This window comes from Harpia harpyja, chromosome 19 (assembly GCF_026419915.1).
Source record: "Harpia harpyja isolate bHarHar1 chromosome 19, bHarHar1 primary haplotype, whole genome shotgun sequence".
NCBI classification, from domain to species: domain Eukaryota; kingdom Metazoa; phylum Chordata; class Aves; order Accipitriformes; family Accipitridae; genus Harpia; species Harpia harpyja.
The window spans coordinates 1,797,105-1,820,757 of record NC_068958.1 but is presented as its reverse complement, the minus strand read 5'-3'; the positions used below and the strand labels follow the sequence as shown (position 1 = coordinate 1,820,757).

At 36.8% G+C, this 23,653-nt stretch overlaps 1 protein-coding gene across 11 annotated transcripts in view; it reads right to left on the bottom strand.

Moving 5' to 3' along the window:
• DENND1A (DENN domain containing 1A) overlaps positions 1-23,012 on the bottom strand; it is a 216,331-nt gene extending 193,319 nt beyond the window's left edge. For 10 of the 11 annotated variants that reach the window (XM_052814751.1, XM_052814755.1, XM_052814752.1 and 7 more), the window contains exons 1-2: positions 22,816-23,012; positions 16,317-16,387 (exon numbers count right to left, since the gene is read on the bottom strand). In XM_052814751.1, coding sequence (XP_052670711.1) covers positions 16,317-16,387; positions 22,816-22,832 — 88 coding nt within the window. In that variant the 5' untranslated portion in view covers positions 22,833-23,012. Of the gene's footprint in view, positions 1-16,316; positions 16,388-22,815 lie in introns of those variants that run through there. The other variant, XM_052814762.1, reaches the window with a different exon arrangement.
• Between the last annotated feature and the right edge of the window lie 641 nt (positions 23,013-23,653).

Genomic DNA, 23,653 nt, shown 5'->3' with positions numbered 1-23,653 from the left:
CAAAGCTCACTTTATGCCATGTGTGATGCTACAATAAAAAGGTCTCTGAGAAAGTAAGTTTAGCACATTTAAAGCAGTACTATCAGCTTGAAGAATAATTTGGTTTATATAAAAGAGGAGCTTGCTGATATTCTATATTTCTAGTGCAACTAGACAGGAAAGCTATCATCTCACTAAAAAATTTTAGAACATTTTTTGTACTGTGGAAAAGGCAAGGGTATCAAAAGGATTTTTAACTGCAAAACAGAAATGCACTAGGAACATTTTAAGATATTTGATACTTCCAAGACATATGATAGCACTTATACAGCTATCAAGATGCTCCTGAGATAGTGGACTAGTCTAGTTCTGAGCAGGAACATTTCATAGTCATGTTATATTCATTTAATAGCCAGCCCTGGAAATCAGGTGTCTATAAAACTAGCAATTTCATTAATTTCCTTTCTCTTTTCCTTGCCCAGCTTTATTACACAACAAACTCCCAACTACACTTTCAGACTTTTTCAAGAGCTCTGCCAATTCTTTTCAATGTGTCCACCCTTAGCAGCAGATTTGCTAAAAACAATTTTTTTCCTTCACTACCAACTCCAAAAGTAATCTAAAAATGCAACTTTAATCCACTGGCACAATTTTTCTCCACAGGTTGATCCACAAGGTGCTGAAGTGCAGATGGTCATTGACTTCCATTGTGCTGACATGCAAATCTATAGAGGATGACTAAGGAAACGAGAAGTGTAACTTGTTATGGCCAGCTGGTAGCACAAATCTAGTCTCCAGTATCTGCACATCATCACTGATACGCAAGAACATCTAGTATTAGACAGAATAGGAGGGAAAGCTGTGTCTTATAGACGGTAAGTCCTCAGAAGCAACTTCTCAAAATAACTGAGAAAGCTGATGGAGTAGAACATTCAGAGAGACACTCTTCCCATAGCGCTTGGTAGAAACATCACTGATGGCTAGAGCTACACTTGCATTATTGCACACAATCATACGCTTAGCACTGATAAGCAGTATGACGAGGAGAAGCAGTTTTCAACAAATCTTAAAAACTAGAAGCAACCTCAAGAGCTGTAGCTGCTTTTATCACAAATAAGCATACCTTGAAGAGTGTATACTCTTTCCTCCTTATCCCATACCATGTCTAATTGGGCTTCTAAGCTCTCTGCTCCCTAGCTGTTTTTTCCAGTTCTGAATTTATACCACCTTCGAATTCTCTTGATTAGAGTACAAAGTATCAACAGGCCATTTCTAAAAACTCCCCTTCTGTTAAACTCTCTTATTTGCCCTATATCCAATAGTCAGTTTGGGAGTATAGAAACAAACTGCATTTACAGTAATTTACTTGTTGAAAAATAAACATATATCACTAGTTGTAATATCACAACACTAATACTTCATGTCATAATTGTTCCATAGAGGCTCTACTGTCTTTTCTTAAATGATCAAACTAATCACAAAGTTCTCTCCATCTTTACAAGCATATATGTTTAATTTTTAAACATGAAAGATTAAATTAGAAGTTACACACACAAACACAACTCCTTTTAAAAAGGCTCAAAACACTGTATTTACATCTACAAGTACTCACTTTATTACTACAACCTTTATAACAGAGCTTAGGTTTGCTCAAACAAAACAGGGTTCTCGGCGATAGAAGCACAAGAAAAAGCCCCGCATACAGTTAGTCTACAAAGAATTAACTGGATTAATTAGCAAGGGATTTGAGAAGCAGCTTGGAGCTAGAAAACCAAAACACTAAATTGTTTAAATACTTTGGCAATGGATCAAGGTTTCTAGGCAGCCCTATGTTCCATTCTCTTTTTTTTTTTTTTTTTTCCCCCTCGGTGTTTTAACACATTTAACCTGACGAGGTACTTTTTCATGAGATATGAATGACACTGTCAAAATACCAAAAAAGAAGATGTGAATTAAAAAATGCCACAAGCTGTTAGCAATTCTGCCAACATGTATGAGCCCAGGCAACATTAATTAAAAATCAATAGCTTAGGACATAAATAGCTCTTATCTCTGTTATAGTATTTCTCTAACATAACTCTTTATTAAAGAAAAAAAACCCCCAATGTCTTTGCTATTATACTGACTGAATTGACCACAACAAAGCAAAAGAAATAAGGCAAAAACACTGAGCAAAGAAACACATATAAGAAAGGGAGGACAGGCATGTGAATGATTGGAATGTTTCAACCTTGCACTATCATTAACACATAACTGGCTGGAAATAGCCACGCTGCAAATACTTGCAGAATAAGTTACCAGGAAGAACATTCAGGTTTTTAGCACTAATATGATTCTATACAAAATCCTGCATGCCAAGGAAATAAGAATAACATACACATCTTTCTGTCAGCTAGACCTTATTAATCAGTATTTTTATTATGCATCTCAACTGAAGATTAAGTTACTGTAAATTCTCCGATAATTACAAAATAAAGGTGAGAAAGAGGCAGGAAATTGCACTCAACTTTTTCTTCTGTAGAGATACAATCTTCAAACTGAAGTTACATTAGAAGGCATCAAAGCCAAAAGATTTAAGCTAAACTAGGAACTTAAACCACCACTTTCGAAAGCTGTTTTCAAGCTTACAGAGTGCCAAACATCTGAAAGACTTAAACCCATTTTCTAAGAAGAGATCACCTAAGGCACACCAAGCTGGATGTGCAGTTTGGGTCTGCCATAACTCCTAGACAATCATGACAATTTAGATTTCTGAACAGTTTCTACAGAAAATTTATTAATATTAAAAAGAGTATGTAAGAATCATACTGAAATGGAAAGGTTAAGTTCAGTTTTCTTTTTGTCTAATGACTCTTGCATTATTCAATTATTTATTAATATGGACATACCAAGTGCTTCCATCAAGACACAGTAGTATAAATCAAGGATGAAGAAGTCAACCAGGCAGTATTTAGCAAAAATTTATTTATCTGAGTTCAAAATAAATGGGAAAATTTCATTTACATAAGAGCTATGTGTACATATGCCAAGACACTAAAACACTATACAAATTTCAGTGGAAGAGCAGATCATAAAATCGTAGCATCTTTAAGGTGGAATTCTCAGGACAAAAAGGATTATTTTGACAGTCATGATTACAAATTTGAGCTCTCAAGAACATCTTATAGCAGATGACGATATGCAAGTGCAGTTCTCCTGAGCTACAGAACACAGATGAACAGCAACACCAAACTTTGGATAACACTACAGCAGACAGGCAGTCATTCAGGAATTAAGAGTCTGGAACATATGAGAAGGCTGAATTTATTAAAAAAAAAAGTACTAAAGATTGTTTTTCCATTGCAAATAAATTTTTTAGAAATACTGATCTGAAATACTGAACGTATAGATGCAGGACATAAGCTTCGTAAAATCATATGCCAAGCAGAGCCATATCGATAGGAATAATCAGGGATTAATTAGAAATTCACTTCTATTATGGCAATGTAGTCATGAAGTACGATCTTCTAAAATCATAAATGATGACATTTCGCTATCTCAATTGGCTTTTGAGTTCTACCTCGTAGCTGAACTTTGGGACATTGCTACTTCTTCTTCTTCCCATCACCTTGCCATAATCCCACCTCCCAAAAATTTAGTTTATTGATTAAAGTGCAGCGCCAGAAAATCAAAGGTCCTATTCATAAAACACAGATGCCAAGTGTCAGGACAGGGAAACAGAAGACCTCACTTTTCACAAGACCTTTTGGTCTAACTTTTCATTGAGCTACAGTCAGAAATGACGTATCCTTCCATGGGGCAAAAATGTGAGGGGGAAGAAGGGGAGCAAAAAAAAAAAGTTAATATAGAATTGTTACACTTGGGGGGGGGGGGGTGCTTTTTTTAAATTATTATTATTTTTTAAGATATGTTTTTGTTCTCAACTGATCAAATTCCATTCAAGCTGTCACCAATTTCAGTTAACCTTGTTTAAGGTGTACCAAATACAAGCTCTCATTGCTGCACTTGATATAACACAATCCTTCATCTAAAAAGTTAATGATGCAATCTTAATTTTTAGTAGGAGACATATATGCTGCTAATACTGTTCCCCTAAATGGAATAAATTGAAATTCCCCCAATAATGTTTTATGCCATTGTAAAAATAAAAGCTATCACTTTATCAACATTTCAATCATCTTCTCCATTGAAGGTTCAAAAAAATAAACCAATTCAGAGGCTTTGTTACATCATCTATCTCCATTTTATTTTATCATTATAAATTAAACTAATTATAAGATGCAGAAGTAATTTGTAAACTCTTTCAAAGGACAGGATTTACATTTTTCTTCTACAAAGATGAAGATATCCCCCTAACATGCTCCACTTGTTTTAAATATTAAATAAAGATACTTATACTACATATATGACAAAAATGGAAGATATTTCGGGTATGTTTTGGAATTAATTTTAGCATTCTAACACTGTTTATAATACTGGTGCAAATACTGCCACCAATAAAGAAACAAACATTAAAAAGGTGTCCTTTAAGCTTCCCTTTAAGGCATCTACCATAATCGTATAATTTGCTCTGGACATCATTAAAATGTAAAGTTAATGAGGATTCAGCTGAAAACAGAAGAAATGTAACCTATTTTCAGGCAAAACTTCTAACACTGCAATCAGAGGGAAAACCTCTTTGATGTCTCTTTGTCTCTTCTCATTAATTTTCTTTTGGTTTAAAAAAAACACAAAGGCTGTTTAAACTAAAAAATGCATAGAAGTTTAAACATGGTAATTATAGTCAAGCTGCAATGAGGTCATTAGGTTTTTAAAACTTTGAGATAAACAAAATTGAGATGTATGACTATTTTAAAAACATGTCAATACTCAATTTTAATTGTCCATGTGATTGATACCCACTGTATTCTAAGGATTTAGTCTAGATACAGAATTGCTTCAAGATGATTTAGTGAAGGACCTAATCCCATATTCAGGGTAAAGCAAAGCAATCAAGAAATATATCAAAATGAAAAGCACTGTAATTACTGTATTACTGGATACCACATTTGGTATTTTTAAGTGCAACAAAGCATGCTTTTTGCAATCTCCGAGCAAGAGAGGTGGCCAATTGTGGGATTCTGCGACTTTTTACCTCTATATTTCATTAAAGAATAAAATACTGAACAAGTTAAATAATTCTATTTACTCACTATATCTATTTTTGTTTATGAATACTGCCAAGGTACACACAAAGCTATACACTTCTGTTTTAACATGCTAATTCTTTCCAGCAGAAAATATCTTTAAGAACCATTTAATTACATAGTAGTGACAGAATCTAGGATACACTGAAGTGGTACGTATTTTTAGTGAATAATTTACAAGTAAATTTTCTGAAACCATAATCAAAACTATTTTTAACACTACTGTGTACAAAAGAAGATGATAGATTATCACAAACACAAGTAAGGCATTTAAGCCATTAAGTGAAAGTAACAAATACACAGGACAAATGTAACATTATCTTTACTGTAGAAGGACATTAATCACAATGAAGCAAAATAAACACATCTGTAAAATTTTTCCATGTGCAAATATCACCTCTAGATAAAATGGGATGAGAAGAGTTCAATATATTAGTCTGTGGTAATTTTAAGTATGAATTTTAATGCATTTGTGGATGTAGTTATAGCTTTAATAGAGAATTATTTACCCTATTGATTCTTTTTAACATGTTTGATAAACTCCTCTTCAAATTAAACTGAATGAATGATCAATAGGCAATTATCAGATAAAACCAGATACTACTTTAGGTGTAAGTGAAGAACAACTTTAGAAGAAAATCTCATACTTAATGCAAAGGAAAGTTTGGGGGTTTGTGTTTTGGTTTGGTTTGGGGGAGGTGGTTGGTTTTTGGTTGGTTTGGTTTTTGTGGGTTTTTTTTTACTCTGCCATATTTTATTAGAGTTTGATCCTGCCTTCACCACAGGCCAGTTCTGTTCTACCATCTCTTCAAGTGACTGTTGAAGAGACAGAATAATCTAATTTCCGTTCTGACTGAGCTGTTTCTCATATCCTGGTATCTTTCCCTGCTTGCTTCACTGTCCTAGTGTCATATTCCCAAAAAGATAAAGCACATGATTTAAATAAGATTAAGTCAAATATAAAGCTTACCAATATGAAAAGTCAGAAGCCCGATTCTACTTTCTACCTATACTGTGACACTTAATCAGCTATTTTGTCTTCACATTTTAGCATTTTATTTCAGTCTGCATTAATTTTTTAATAGGTGTTTTTCCACAGAGTTATGATCTGGTTTTAGCATATTTGGAACAGAAGATCTCAAGGATCTCAAAATTATCTTATAGGTCAACTAGATGTAAATGAAGAGTAATTATTTACTTAAGAGAAAATGATGTAAGAATCAATTCAAAAAAAGGTAATGTTACCATTATTTATATTCATAACTATGTAGTTTCAACATAAATGAGTCTTCAAAGGAACTAAAGATGAAATAAGTCCTATTAAAAAGTATATCAAACGCTGTTTCCATCTAAAAAAAAAAGATATAAAAATCATCTTCCCAAGAGCAAATAATTTGTCAGCATCTGGGATTTTGACAAATGGTTTATCAAAACTTGGTAACCCCAGCAGGGCCAAAAAACTCCTTACTCATCAGTCAGGATTCAGCAGCATTCCCTTAGCATTCCTTCTCCCCTCTCCAATGATAGAATCCAGTGGAGAGCAGGTGATACACCTTGTTCACAGATAATGTTACGATATTAACAGAACATAATACAGTTGTTTATGATTAAAATGTGTCTTACCACTGTTATTCACAAACACTGCTACAGGCAAGTGTACCACACACTGACCCTTCACTGTGAATCAGCATGCTACAGCATTTCATGTAGAATACTGCAGGATCAGCCTTGTCTCTGGTAGCACAAAAGGTGGGGTTTGAGATTTGTTTTAGTTTGGTTTCAGTTTTTTACAGTTGCTGAAGTAAAACAGTAGTCTTGAATTAATTTTACACTTATTTGTTAATAATTTAACCTCAAATCATCTCAATCAAAAAAAACAAACAAAAAAACAACACCAAAACAAAACTAACAAAAGTTACAAGAAAACCTGACAATGTGTCTTTTTGTTCATGACAAAAAAATATCACACCAAACAGAAGCAGACCAATACTGCCTCAGGCACTCTGATAGGCCTCTTTTTGAATTAGAGTTTATGTTCTGTTCTTGCAAGGAACTACCTATAACAAAAAGAACAAGTAATAAAAATAGATCTCGTTCACCTTTTGCTTTACCAAATTTGCTTTGCTGGCATGTTAAACGCTCTGGGTAGAATTACCGACATACATGTCAACAGACTAAACATAGACACAATTTCTAAACTCCGGTATTTCTATTGAAAACACACATAGGAAGCATCAGTATAACCGTGGACAGACCAAGTGTCAGTCACTTCTCAGACGGTGCTTACAACATTAGGCAAAAAAACCAAAATCGCTATTCTTAATCTACAGGGAGTCTATTTTAAAGTCATTACTACTTTGTTTCTTTTTCATCTGAATAACACTCTAATTAAAAGTTCTTTACAGAAATGTCTATATCTAGATTAACAGCTGATTGCAGATGCATTAAGCTTTAAGCAAAAGTTAACACTCATTAATGAGATTACCTGTTGTGATTAAATAAGGACAAACAAAAACCACCTTGGAAATTTTTGTGACTAAGCATGAAGTAAAGTTAAAATTACTCCCTTAAATAAAGTCACACACACACACAACCCCTTTAACAACAACTTTTTGACTCTATTCAAAGTACAATCTCTTTGCCATTATTGGAATAACAGCCCTACTCTTAAAGAAGCACATTAACAGAAAATTAATTGCAACAAGTGCTTCATCAAACTGCTTCATTAAGTGCTTCAAATGCCGAAATATTAAATGTTTCGGTAGTATTTGGTATCTAGATTGAGTCTCTCAAATACTCTTTAAAAAGAACAGCCACTCAAACTCCTCTACAAATTCAAGGAGAACTGTAAGTACAGCTAGTGAATGAAAATAATTTGTTAAAATCACTAAAAAAAACCCTCCCTAAAAAAGTTTCAGTTTAGCAGTTAATTTCAACCTGCAGTTAAAAAGGCACTAGCTGTCAGTCAGTTTTCTCACCCAACTCTATCATGAAAAGAAAAACTGACAGATCACAGGAGCTTGCCTTTGTAAACCAATTCGGGAACTTTCATGCTTCTTATTTGTTAGGTTAAAGGTTAAATTGCTGACCTCTGCCCTCCTGCTTAGCAGCCTTTCCCTTTTTCTGTAAAGCTTTATTTTGGGGCTGTATTTACATGGATTAGTCTCTTTTCACGCTAAGAAGGAATCTGTTCACAGCCAAAGCCTTAGTTCTGGTTGTACAAAAAGCAGTCACAATTATTCAGCAGCAGACAATGACCATATTGTGGATTTACAAAAAAACCACCTCAGCCATGGCAAGTTCTGTCCTTGCTGCACAAAACAATAGAAGAAAAATCTTATCAAGCATTCAAGAGAAAGCAAACAAAGCAGGCCCACTGTGAACTTGATGAAGATGTCAAGCTCCTTTAAAAAAAATATAAATCAACAAAAGAGTTTAAAGTCTTGTGAGTGAGACTTTCTGTGCTGAATTTTTCTGTCTAGTTAAACAGTGCCAGCAGCAGCAGTATAGTGCAGACTAGTAAATACTTGTGAAATAGAAAAGACTGTAGACAGAAGTAGTTAAAGCATGAAGCAAAAAGGACAAACAGATCTCTTCCCACAAAATAACTTACAGAAATGGAAGAACATTCAGTTATACTTGATATTAACATTTTGGGGGTTTATTAAATGCAGTATCATCAGTTAGGAACACACCTAAAAAACGTGTTAGATAAAATTTATGACGACTTGCAATATGGCAGATTCTAGTATTTTTTCACAAACTGAGTTTCTCTTCAAATTGAGTTATATATTTCATTTATACTGTAAAAGCAAAACTATGAACTGTCTTCAAATAAAACAGCTAACAGTGCTAATTATTTGATTTGGACACTGCAGACCTAGTAAGTTCTTTGTGAAAATCTTCCACCTTGTTTGTACTTGGAAGAAAAGCGATCAAATGGAAACAGAAAAACAAAGCAGCAGCTTAGCAGAATTAGAATTCCCAAATACTACCTACCTACTTGGATTTGGTTACCTTTCCAATCCTGCTTTAGGAAGTTAAGTGTAGTAACAGAATGCTGTAAAGATGGGATACAAAAACTTGTGATACCTGAATTACAGCACAGTGTTCAACAGAAAGCCCTTATTTAATGGTAAGAGGCCTGAATTTTGCACTTCTTTTGTTATTCCTAAACCTTCAGTATCTTATCTACTTCTCAATACAGAACAGGCAGACTTCAATGAACAAAATGTTTTCACCTTAAAAAAAATAAAGGTTGCTCTGAGAGGTGGACTGGTAAGGTTTATAAACTTTTGAATGACCAACTCTAACTTAACCCTACTCCAGCTTTGCTTATGTTCAAGAAAATATTTCATCTATGTGGGAGGTACTGCTTTATTATCTAAAATTACAACATATGACAAAAAGGTAATTATAAGGAGTAGTAGTATGTCTATTTTGCAGAGACAGAAGCCTGCTAGTTCTCTCTACCTGTGAAAGCCCTATCATGGAAACCATAGTGACAACTGTAGAATAATTTTAGGGCCCAAGCACATCATGACTTCTTCCAGTAGAGTTAAGGACTTCGATTAGTTTAAGTTATAACATTTGTGATCTACTGGGAAGGGGGGAAGGGAGGGAGGGAGGGAAGGAGGGAAAGAGCTATTACAACACAAGGGTAGAACATGAAAAGTAAAGAAGGAAGTACTTAAACTACTCACAAGCTTCTAGTAGGAACAAGATTAGTAGTACATGCTACTCTCAGAGCCAATTCAAATGCAAATTTCATCCTTTCTCTCAAACAATGATAAACTACCTCAGAGTTAATAGTTTCCTTCTAAGATTCATCTCCCTTTTCAACTTAGTGGTATGTTTTCAAGAAAAGAAAGAAGCACATGGCGAGTCTTACAGCAAGACTTTTTAAATTCTGTCATAAAAGAAATAGTATAAACTACATTTCCTTTACTAATCCAGTGAACATTTGTTAAACTCTAACACTTACACTTTGTCCATGCTATCACATTTAGGCTTCTAACTTACCATGGTTTTTTTTTTTTTTTAAAAAGAAAGAAATCCTTTAGCTGTACTAAACCATTTTAGCTTTTTCCTTGAACACACAGCAAGAATTTATGCTACACTCACAAAAAGATGAAAGATGAGGTCCTTGGAGAGAAAGGCCTTTTGGCACACTACATGGTAAAGCTACAGATTTGACATACTTTTATAATGTCTGCTTTGGCGAGAACACAAAAACCCCATACAAAAGCATGCTACGTCCTCCCAGAGAGGGGTGTAGGGGGGGTTTCTTACTCTTGTGAGCATTTACTTTCAAATGTTCATACTTTAGAGACTATTTTGATCGGTTACTTTAGACTAACAAATTCTCTTTTTCTACATGAACAGCTTGACAGTTAGACTACAATTCTCCTCACAGCCCCATCTAACAGGAGAGGATCTTTGGCTGAGGTCCAGGAAGATCCTTAAATTTGTCACATCATATTTCTGATGAATGATCTGCAGCAGTTTTACGATCATGAAGTGCTTTGGAAGTTAAAAGAAAGATTTGTTAGTTAGTTAGTATGCTTTCATTTTCTTTATATAGGTATTTAAACTAAAATTGCTAGTAGATTCTTTCTACTTCCGCATCTCAAAAAACCTCCATTCAGCTGAGGTTTAAAAAAAAAAAAAAAAAAAAAAAAGGAAATGCAGTTCCAATGCACTTTACTCTACTTGCAAGCATACAGTATGTCAATAGTATAGAACTGAATTTCTAGAAGTGCTTAAGCTAACTGAAGCAGTTATCATTTGTAAAAGAAACAAGTTCTTTGTAATCTACTACCTCAGTTTCTGTGAAGTTTTACTATTATGAGATGCCATGACAAATATGCAAGCCCTCCATCAGAAGGACTTCACAATCTCATAAAATGCATTTTCCCTTCCTTTACATGAAGTTTAAAAATGGGAAAAGAAATCCAGTAAAACAGTACAAAGCATCTATTTTGCTCTCAAATTATCCACTGCCTATAACAATTCCAATGAGTGAGACAAGATCATGCACCAAAGACACAGACTTACCATCAAAACTTATAAGTTAAAACTGTAATTTGTAGCTTCAGCTTAGAATGTCCAACATTATTTGCTTAGGAACGTGCTGTTTTATGGAACACGCACTGCCCTAACACCAGAGAATTTAGCATTCCCAGCTAAGATATAAATGGGTACCCTTTTTAGCTTCTTGAATTTGAGAAGCACCAGCTACATCAGTGATAAACAGCACAGACATCCTCTGCTGCAAAGATTTTGGTATCGAGTATGAAAAGCACGGAAAACAAAGTTTGGTTTTAAACATTTTTCTTAAACTACAGCAAACAGTAAAACATAACATAGAGCAGTATGCTAACAAAAACAATGGTAGACCTTAAACCTTGCATGTAGCGTTAGACGTGCTATAATAATTATTTTGGTGTCAACTAAAACATACATCTACTCATCTCTCCCAAGTCATACTTAAGTATCACAGCAGAAAGGCAAAACTAATGCAATTATAGACGATGTCCAGAATATATTACTGGTATCTGCTGGGCAATAAGCTGTATTATTCTTCCCCTCTATCTATGATTTTCGAGGCTCTATTTTATTTATTTCCTGAAGCAAGGTTAACTCGTATCAGTGAAACCTCTAAAATGATGATAAATCCAAAAACTTTTTGTTTGGTTGTGGGTTTTTTAAAAGCAATACACCTGGATTTAGCAAGGCAGATGCCTTCCTTATATCTAAGTGATAAGGAAAGTTAGAAATTCTCCTACTGTCAGAACTACACAGCACTAAAATGCATAAAGGCAAAGACACAAACCCCACACATAGGCTACAGAATATTAAAGCCTTATATGTGAACTGGAATTTGTCTTAGTAATCAATTTTTTTTTTTAAGTCCTAACAATCTCTCTATTCACCTGGAATGGTTGAAAGACAAAGTTACCAGCCATACTTGTCAAAGAATTGACTTTGTTGTGCCCATCTGTCCAGTATCAGCATCCTACTCCATCCCAATTACACCACTGCACAAAAGGCACCTGGTTAAGACTACTGAACCTAAGTCAGCCTATTGGCCAGGCTTCTGTATCGGCCTTCAAACTGCACCTTTTCCTCTGAATCACAGTCATTACCCAGTACTTACCTGATAGTACAAAGGAAAGAATCAAAGTATCAACACTATAAGTTTTAGTCAATATTTTCCCTCTAACAAGATTCCATTTTTTAAATAAAACCATGACTATTTTCTCCTCTCTTCCTGAAAGTAAGTGTGTGGGAGTTGGTGCAAAGCACTAGACTTGCAAAGTTCCTATGCCTGACATACTTCTACTTGACACATACAACACAGATTTCTCCCTAGGTATCTTCCATGTACTGTCATTGTAAAGATGCAGACTCCATTCTTCCTATTCTATTTTGTTGCCCTAGACTTCTGGTGAGAAGGCAACAGTGCTATTCAATGAAACTAAAAAGTAGAACATGAATGAATGCATCATTGAAGTATTAAGTGAAAAAAATTCTGAATTCCAGACAGGCCAAAGAAAAAAAAAAAAAAAAAAGAGTGGGAACAAAGTTATGATAAAAGCATTTTGTATTTTCATTCCATTTTAGGAAGTCAAATGTTCTTAAAAAAAAAAAAAACCCAAAACCAAAAAAACCAAACACCACCACACACCCACACCCACTAACTTACATTCAATTAGCTAAGGGGAATTCCCAGCTTCCACAGAAATCACAGTCATGAGGCAAAAAACTGGTTTGGTAATTGTCTTTTCTTAAGGAAGTATCTTCTTAATAACAAATATTCATCTTAATGATGCTAGTCACAGTTGCAGCTATCTTGCTTCACAGTTCTCAAAACAAAGGTACCACATTCACATAAAGTGACCCAGTAAGAAAAATCTGCAAGTCCCCAAATAAGAGCTATGAACATAACAAAGAATAGCAAAACCACAGCTTTTAAATACAACTGAATGCTGGAATTGTATAACGTACCAAAAACTTCATGTGCCAAAAATATACAAATCACCAATGCTGAGCACAGATGATCATTATTTCTAAACAATCTAGAAGGGAAAGGACAGACAGACCGCAGCTGAGCTGATCCAGTGATCATTTCCTTTCTCAGTTCACACATTTCATTGTGGTTTGGCAGAGTTCTGCCTAGATTGGAATAAAACAATGTTTGCTTTTTCAACTTCTTTGGTTTCAATGAAGTTTTCTCTTCATACCTTATTAAGAGTACAAAACATCTTCCAGATGTTCACGAAGCTTACATTTCTAGGAATCAAATCTTAGGATCATAGGATAATTCAGGCTGGAAGGGACCTCAGGAGGTCTCTGGTCCAACCTCCTGCTCAAAGAAGGACCAGGTGTGAGATCAGATTGGGTTGTTCAGGCTGTAATCCAGTCGGGTCTTGAAAACCTCCAAAGATGGAGATGGTACAACCTCTCTCAGTGACCTGGTCCAATACTTGACTGTCCTTATGGCGAACACATTCCCAACATTGTTAGAACGCCTCTTGAGTCAGTCTATGTCACTGCCTCTTGTCCTCCTGCCATGCACCTCTGTGAAGAGCCTGCATCTCTCATCTTGATGAAGTCCTCATAGGTAGGCTGCTATTCAAGTTCCCTGAAGTCTTCTCCAGGCTGAACAAGCCCAGCACTCTCAACCTCTCCTCACAGTGCAAGTGCTTTAGCTCACACACCAACTTGGTGGCCCTCCATTGAAAATGTTCCAGTTTGTTAATATCTTTCTTGGAGCCTAGAACATATTTTTTCCTTCTGCAGTCAACTCTCTTGGTAATTAGGAGGGAGCCTTCTATATGACAGTCAATGGATAACGCTGCTTTCATTCATTTCAAAAGTTATTAACCAAATAAATATTTAATGCAAGATTGTTAACAATTACATGAGCAATAAAGCTACTTGAATGTACAATTGTCTGTCAGTAGTTAATAACACAAGTCAGTATCTCCCATATAGTAAAGCTTTCAATTGCAGCTGATATTTAACAGTCACACGGAAAACATCCTTTGCTATACAAACTTTTGAATAAAACAAAATAAAGGCATGTTTTACCATCCCACAAGCCAGACAGTCTCCCACAGTAGGACTGTTACAGCTTTGAAGCAATTCATTCTCCACAAGACCATGTCAGAAGATTGATATAAGAATTAAGAACATTGTAAGTGATCAATAGCACTATTATACTAGACACGAACTTGAAGAACAGTTGTCTTGGTTAATTTTGGGATCCATTACGCAGGAAGAAATAGCTTTTTGAACATGTCTGATAATTTGCTCCTTACACACCTTTTATACATTTTGCTTTTCTTAACAGTAACTGCTCCTTGCCATTTAACATACACTCCCTGACCGCAAAAAAGATAAGTTGATATATATTCTTGGTCTTCTGGCATAGAACAGCTAGCCAAGAAGTAGAAAAGTCTACATGAAGGTCTCTACGTCTATATTTCTAGAATAGTGATTTGCCTGGGATACAGCATAGCTGTTAAATACAATTGACGCTGCAGAAAACCAACCAACCACCTTAATTTAGAGCAAAAGGACAGAATATTTGGGGATACACAAATCTAAGACTTCTGAGAATAAAGGGCACCTCTTAAATATATAAAAAAAAAATTTGTTGGGAAAAATCTTTTAAAATAAGATTATTCAGAGAGAATTAATAACTTCAGAATATATGAGTTGTAAAAACAATTAAAACAATTTCTTTACTCACTAAAAATGATTTCTGAAGATTTTGCACCTACAAGTGCATACAAGAAACCTAAAAACACAACTAAGTGAAACTCCCACAGAATCAGTTGGTTTATAGAACAAAATGTATACTAAATTCTCCAATTAAAAACCTGTAAAGTAGTTTCCGTGCTTTTTAACCCACCTTCCCACAGCAGGGAATTAATCCCTCCAGGGGGATGCAAACAAACTTCAAAGAGAAGATTATACCCAGACACTAGTACTGTACAATGTAATGTTTATGGTCAAATTTGTTCAGATTTTCTGGCACTAGAATCCAGGTCAGATGTGCAGAAACAAAGACTAGTTATTAAAAGGGCTCCTGCAGTTATATCAAATAGTCGTGATGGCATATAGCAGTAGGACAAGCCAAAACTGTATTCCAGTTACAACTCCTATGGAGGCTTTGGGAGTAAAGAGTTGCAGCTATTTGACTTTTGCTGATTGTAACAAACAAATACAGATATAAAAGGAGATAAGTGGCTTTCCAGTCAATAAAACATAAAAATCCTTTCTATTAGTTCATTGTACCATATATACAGTACACACATGATCATTTCATAAAAGATAAAAGGGATATTAGTTCAGTATATGTTGACTAATCATAATTATTTAATTCTGACATCCCTCCTTTTTGTAACATTCTAGAGACTGATCTCGCACAACAATATCTTGAACTAAATTCTGGGATTACGAATTTCAACCTTTGCTTTTCCTGCTTATTTGATCAAGTTCATGAGGTTTAGAAAAAGTACAATCAAAATTTCACCAACATACTTACATGTTGATTTCAGCAGTTATGGGATTTCTCTAGCATAAACATAGGAATACTTGTCAAATAATATTATAGAAAAACACTTCTATAATTATGGCTTGATAACAATGTTTGGTAAAAATAGTTGACCAAATCATAAGCTGCTTTCCTGCCTTATTTCTAGATAAAATCATTTGATCAAAGGAAGAATTATGGGAACAGGTAAAAATACTTCTGTAGACAAGTAAGAAAGAGGAAGTAAAAATAAATTCCACACAAGAAGTTTTAGAGTATTTTTTGTTTTAAAACTACCCATTCCTTATATGAGCAGCAGATACAAATCTGAAAATGCATTTAGTTTTTCAACCTAATGAAGAGTTATTTCTATTTTAAAAAAGAGGCAAAGCAGTCAAAGAAATCAGAAAATTGCCCACAATCAGGGACAGAGGCAAGAATTTCTCATTATTAGTCCTAACTGTAAGACTGCACAGAACCAGTGATTAAAATATCTTTAAAAGCTAGAACCGCATAATATTGAACATACTACATTATCTCACAGTACATGGTTCTTAAGAATAGTTTTAGCTAATGAATACTAGAATTACAGTGCAAAACAGTACCTTTCCCAATGCAACTGATTCCTGAATAGGTTACTTCTGCATACACTTCAAAGGTAGTTTCCGGATTTTGTCTGAAAGGAGGGGAAAAAAGAAAAAAAAAAAACAAAACGTATTTAGCATATTGAGAATTTTTTTTCAAGTATGCTTTCAATTACTCAGTCAAAAAGGCTTCTAAGAATGCATATGTTACAATGACAACTTGATAAACTAGATTTCTTGTTTTATAGTCTGTGATGATTTCACATCAGATCTTTCTGCCTTACTAGTATGTAAGAAGATATAACTGAAGCTCAGATGAGTCAGTATGAACAGGGTGTCTAACAAACTTCTACAGAGAAAAAAAGAATCAAAACAATAGAAATCAAGCACACAGAACCTTTAAGTCAATTCAATTGTTGTGACTAGTCAGCATTTCTAGATACTAAAATATCACAGGCCTATCATTCAGAACTTCATCAGAAAAAGAAAACCATGCCTTTTAAATCACTTTTCAGAATGCTACTCAGAGAGAGAAACAAGTTCTTTCAGTTCTTGGCCACAATAGTAATTTTGATTATGTGTGCAACTTGCAAAAGCAAGTTCTTTTTATTTCACCTTTACTTTCAAATGACCAAGTAAGTCACCTATGTGCTAAATACAGGGATTTTTTTCAGGAAAAAAAAGTAATCCTGAATACTCTTTTCTCTTCACCAAACTGAAAACAGAGTCACGTTGTCCAACATGGGCCAAACAACCCAGATTCACATTTTCATTACTGTGACCCTTCAGTTCAACTTCATGACACGTATTTACTCAGGAAAAAAGGAAAAAAAAAAAAAAAGCTGCAGTCAAGAGGATGCAAAGTCATTTTATGCATACATTATTGGAAAACTTAAGAGGCTGTATTTAGGATGAAGACAGTTCCCCTCTTCACTACCTGTCAAAATATTTTTACCTCTTTGTCAAAAAAAAGGCCATGCTGAAGAATATTACAAATGCACAAGGTTTTACCTCATCAGACTCCAGAATCCTAAACCCAGAAAGCTGCCAGATGCATGCAAAATAAGGAAATAGGTGCGACAGTCAAAAATGACACCAAATTCAGCTACAAAATGTAAATGAAGCTTGAGGAAAGAGACTCATTCTGCTCCAGAGTTATAAATATACCAGTAATAAAAGTAAAAAGTTAGATATATGACTTAAGAAAAAAAAAAAACATTTAGTGTACATTTTCAGTTCTTACTAACTCCGTAAGTGTAGCTCCGGAATTACATTTCATAAGGAGCATGTAAAGGCAGCAGGTGATTGTATAAGAAAGCATATTTTGAGTTAAATTCCTGACTCTAACAATTTTAGCTACTTGAAAAATTTTTATGAGATTAAAGAGAATGACACATTAGACTGTAACTGTTTAGTTACTGAAATAAGTAACTAAACATAAGTAAACTCCATAAGTAAACATGTGACATTTTATTCTTAGATTTTTCTGGTTAAAACCAAGAATCAAAACTGCATAATTACTGCTCTAAATTTATGGCTGCTTGTATAGTGATAATATCGTCTCCTGTGTGTTAATGTAAACTATCTAACATTAGAAAATTGAGGTATAATTAACTTGGGCATTTTGTTAGCTCCCTTACAGCTAAGGATTAAAATAATGATAAAAACCATATCTATATATATATATGCTAGAGTTCCTACCTGAATAATAATTTAAAAAATGAAACTCATCTTACCCAGCATCTCAAACCAAATATATAAACATGTCAAGCAGTTCAGCCTACTCTTCAGAGAATTGCTATTATTTTTAATCCTACTTTAACACCAAAAGGGATTAAACAAAACATTTCTAACCATGCCACAGGCCCATTTAGTGTAACTCAAGTGGCTCTAAGCCAAACCCCACACCTATTTAAATCAACAGAAAAGCTACCGTTGGTTTCAGTAGCATAGGATCACACTCTACAGTTTCACAGAACACCTCGCAGGAGCAACAATATGGTTCACTATTCAATTAATGTTAATTTAATTTGCCACCAGTTCCCAACTGATTTGTCTTAAGTAGCCACTTTTCAGAAAACTACATTCATAAGTAATGAGAAATCTAAAATCAACAAATCAACTATTATTTTGCAGTATAAAACAAACTTGCATAATCTCTCTATGCTACTTAAGAGTTGTTGCATATAGTCTGCTTCAAATATTGAGGTTCTTAGCTACATTCCTACAATCACAGTATAGGATGAGGATGAAATGATATTCACATAACACCAGAAACATATTTGTCCTTTCACATATATTGCTGTGGAGCCTTATCTTACACTCCTTGTTTGTGTCTTTATTTTTAGCACCATTTCCTTAATTAAAAGTTTATAAATTTTATAATATTTTTACAGCTAATGGGTAAAATAACAAACACCTTTTTAGTATTATGTTATAGAGTCTGTGTTCAAATGCTTCAGTGAAAACACTGTATAACACAGCTGGCAAGAGCGCATACTACATACCAAAACTTTCAGACAAAAAGACATCACATTTTGTATTTTAATATTCCATGACAAACGTCCACTTATTTCTAGGAACAGTGAAATTAAAGTAGCTTTGCCAAGTCAGAAACTTAGTATTAAAGGCTGCATTCAACAAGCTAACACCTCAGTATGAGAATGAAGTCATTGTTGAATTCTGAATATTTTATAACTTTTCAGTGGAATTAAGGAAACAAGTCACTATGAGATTTCATACAGTTTGCAAATATAGCATAAACATGCATCATAATATGTATATTTTGCAGTCCATTTTTATGACTATTAAACTACCCTGCAGACATCTAATGCCACCTGTGCATTGTATTGAAACCTCAACCCACTGAAATCATCCACAGCTTTATAACCTTAAATACACACACACACACACACAAAGTTTTCTTTCCTCCCAATAATCACTTAAAGACCCATGGCCAGTTATTAAGTGAACATACAGATGCAATAAAGAGAATACATAGAACATGTATGTACAAAAATACATAGTACCCCATTTATTTGGTAACTGGATGATTTCAGAAGGAAATGCAGTATTTTTTTGGAAATATAAGTTTAGGAAGGAGCTCTATGAGAAAAGAATGCTTTTATGATAAATGCTAGTTGTATGAATTACTTCAAATCTCTCTGATGTAGAAATAGCTTTAGTATCAAAGCAATCCCTAAGAAATTCAATTTTACACTGAAGTAATATAATATTTAAAATAAGGTATTTATGTACCTTTTACAACCAAAATTATTTTTTACCGAGCTGCAAGAGATTCATGCAGAATATAATTAAATAAAGTCCTCCTCCAAAGCTGTATGTATGGAAGTACATACCTTACATATCTAAAGCCCACTTCAATTTTGTCAGGAGCAATTCTTTCTACACATAGGAAAATGTACTAGCACTTACAACAGAAAGTATCACTGCACTTAAAAATTGAGGCATAAGAGAGGAGCCTGACACTGATAATTAGTTGTCTTGTAACAAGACTTAGTTGCTCAACTCTTGCAGAATAAAATTATTGGCAGAAATCTGTAATTGCTAATTCAATTCAGAAATTGCAGCTCAAACCCTGATTAATTTCCATGTATTTAACTTTTTCTGCCTGGTATTCCCTAGGTAGATAATATTTCATTTCAGTATATAGCAAACTTTATGTTAAATATCAGAAAGCATTCCCAGATTAATATTAGGGATCTCTTCCGTCATCACTGAAATACAACCACCTCTGGAAAGGAACATGCCAAGTTTTTTTATGGCGCAATGCAATTCTGTTAACAGATTGATATTGACACATTAGTTAAAAAAAAAAAAAAAATCCTTTCTCTCTTGTAATGTCTTGAGTACTGAAGGCCAGCAAGAAGCGATAGCAGCCAGGTTAACTAGATTCCTATTTTACATTACCTCGCTGGCACACAGTGCCTTGCATGTACCATATGACACGCTCTAACATGAAGTTTAACCCAAGAGTGTAACCCAATACTCAATTTGCCTTTTTTTCGCCTGCAGCTATACACAAGTCAAAAGCTTGCAGGATTGTTGGCAACTTCTTGTTTTATTTCACTTCAGTCTGATGCAGCTATTGGTAACCTTCTCTAAGCAGTCTTTCACTCAAATGACTCATTACTATACATCCATCAAAAATACCTGACACATATGTCCAGGTTTCATGCAGAGTATATAACAGTGTGTGCAAGTGACTATGTGTCAAGGAGTTTAATATCCCTCATAATTATCAATCTATAGCAAGAAGCAAGAGATCCAACTATTGGATATTTGCTAGGGCTCCAACACATATTGGTGACACCAATAAAGGAGGTATGCCTCAGTATACCCAATTATAAAATAGTTTTCTCATTCACGCTCCCGCCTGCCCCAATAAGAGACCTACTTATCAACTTGAAAATCTTTGCTGGATTAAACATCCAGCTCAGAAGAGCAGATCAGAAAAACCTCTTACTCAGATAGGCTCTCTCATTCTTTATATATTTCAGGATCATTTTGAAATTTTGTCCTTATTCTACTTGGGCACAGTGTTCTGTCTGAAGTGGAAAAAAGCAATTTATTAATTGTTGCTCAAGGCAAAGTTGCTCAATCACACAATGGACAAAATGCTTTCTTACCAAGTCCAACAGGAATGAAAAGTAATGCTCACAGGGGTTATCACCTGCGATTTCCTGGTGACAGAGGAAGACATGGGCTTTGTCTGTAAACTTGAAAGACACGTTCACACTGAAAGACTGCGCAGAAGTCCTAAAGTCCACTGGCTGTAATAAATACTTCTAACTGCTACATCTCCTCACTGATACCAGTGAGGTTTCCAGTTGAAGCATCTCATCCAAGTGATTACATTCACATTCAGCAAAGTGTACACAAAGCCATTAAAGGTAAAATTAGCAATGAAAAACCCGAAGATGGTAAACACAGCTTGTGGATTCAGTATGTACACAAAAGAAACTACATTGTAAGTGAGCATCAGCCTTTTAATAGATTTAAGATAAGGTTATCATAAGAAGTCATTTCAGATCATGATCTTGAAGTGACCCAAGCAAGGGTGACCACTGCAGGATCCAAAGGTGCAAGTTACAGATATAGCCTGCTCTGCTGTCAAAATAGTAACGATTTTGGGTTCTACCTGTATTTGAAGGTAAACTAAGAGTTTAACTAGTTTCTCAGACTTTGATTTTTTGTAGCAACAGTTGAGAACCCATATGCCAAAAAAGTGCAAAAAGTATCTCCCAAAGAAGGAAGGTGGCCTTCTGGAACCAACCAGTCACCTCAGTGCTATCGTTACAAGTGCTAATTACCTGCTTGCATTATCCTAAAACACCTGGCTGGATATACACATATTTATGCCTATCCAGCCTATGGACTTGGGAACATGAAGGTGTGTCATCACACTAAGGACACTACAAACTACGTCTCCTCTAGTCTCATATTCAAGTTAAACAAAAGAGGTGTAAAGTTAAAGCCCTACGTAATCTTGAAGAATACTGTGTTCAAGAAGGAAAAGCAATTGCTCAGCAGCAGCTACCGAAACTGCTGAATAAAATACAATCTAACTGGATCTCTCCACTCTATCACATCTTTCATGCACAAAGATGTCAGCACTCCCTGCTTGGTGATAGCTTTATTACACCTCTACTTGTCTCAGAGGAACTGAATTTGCCTGGAATGGCATATAAACGAACTGAGATCTTTAATGTGACAATACCAAACATACCAACAGGACTTACCAATAAATCAACTCCCAGTTTTATGAAAATTAAAAATATATTGAGAGCATGGAGCTGCAGGCCCAACACATTAATCACTTGCACCACTCTTCTCCTTCCCCCCAATCCCCTTGCTAATGCACTTTCAAGGGATCATAGCTAGACTATCCATCTTTCCTTTAGCACACTCTAACCTAGCCAAGGTGGCTTGGAACTCTCTCGACCCCACCACACCCCCAGAACACACATCACCAGCGCAGGCAACGAAGACTTTCCCATTCCAGCAGCCCCGATCCTCCCTAAAGGCCTGCACCGATAAAATTCAAACTGCCCTCACAGCCTGGCCCTACGCGCTACCACACGGAGACCAGACGACGGGGAGAAAGAGTAGACCACAGACCAGCGCTGGGTCTGAGGGCGGGAAACGGCGGTCTCCTCCCCTCCTCAGGGCAGGGGGGACGGGGGAGCGCCCCGCCCCGGGGTCCTGCCGCTGAGTCGGGGTTTGGCGGCACGGGGCCCTCTGCCCTGCCGCCTCCTCCCTTCCCCGGCCCGCCAGCTGGCCTGGGGGGTGTGGAAGCACTCTTCCCGCTCCTTTCTCCCCCTCTTTCTCGCCCTACGCCGAGGCCTGCAGGCTCGGCCGGGGTCTCTCCCGCGCGGCCTCACAGGGAGCTGGAAGGAGGGCGGGGAAGTCCCCTTCTCGCTCTCCAGAGCCCTCCCGCTTTCCTGAGGGCCTGCAAGGGGGGGGGGGGGGGGCTGGAGAGCTCCGGGGGGGCACTCACTTGATCCTGGATCCCATGGTCTCTGGGGGGCCGCATAGGCCCGGGCCAGAGAGAGAGAGAGAGAGAGAGAGAGAGAGAAAGGGGGGAAGGGGCCGGAGCTCGGTGGGCTGCGCTCTCTCCGCCGCTCGCCCCCTCACTCCATCCCGGCCAGCGCCGCCGCCGTCGCCCCAGCCGAGTCACGGCGCGGCGCGGAGCCTGCCGGGAGCTGTAGTGCGGCAGGGCCGCCGGGGCGGTGGCGCGGGCGGGGCCAACGGCCGGCCGGCACCGTTGAGCCCGCCGCGCGCCCCGCTGCGTTGGCATGGCAACGCACGCTGAGAGAGAGAGAGAGAGAGAGAGAGAGAGAGAGAGGTCCCGCCTTGCCCCCTCCCCGCGGCGGGCGGGTGCCGGCGCTCCCCTCAGGGCGCCTCAGGCGGGAGTCCGGCGGCGGACCGGGCAGCGCTCCTCAGCCGCCCGCCGCGCTCAGCGGCCAAAAAGCGGCCAAAAAGCGGCTAAAAAGCGGCTAGGAGTCCCACCGAGCAGGAGCGCCAGGAAGGGGGCTGAGTGGGAGACTCCTCTCCAGCGGCCGGTCGTGGAGGAGGGCTGCTTCCCTGCCCGCCACGGCGCCTCACGTCCTGTCAGTGGGAACGGAGTCGTCAGGCACCCCCCCGAACAGGGCCAAAACGCGCCACAGGCGTGATCCAGAGCCCGTAGCAATCCACTGGGGACTGATATCCAGACCAGATGAGGACCAGGACTGTCCATCCTGGAAAGCCCTGTAAAGAGGTGAGCCATCCTCAAGGGGACAGTACCCGGCGTGGCAAGAAACAGACTGGAGTCCCAGGCAGAAATAAGTGTCCGA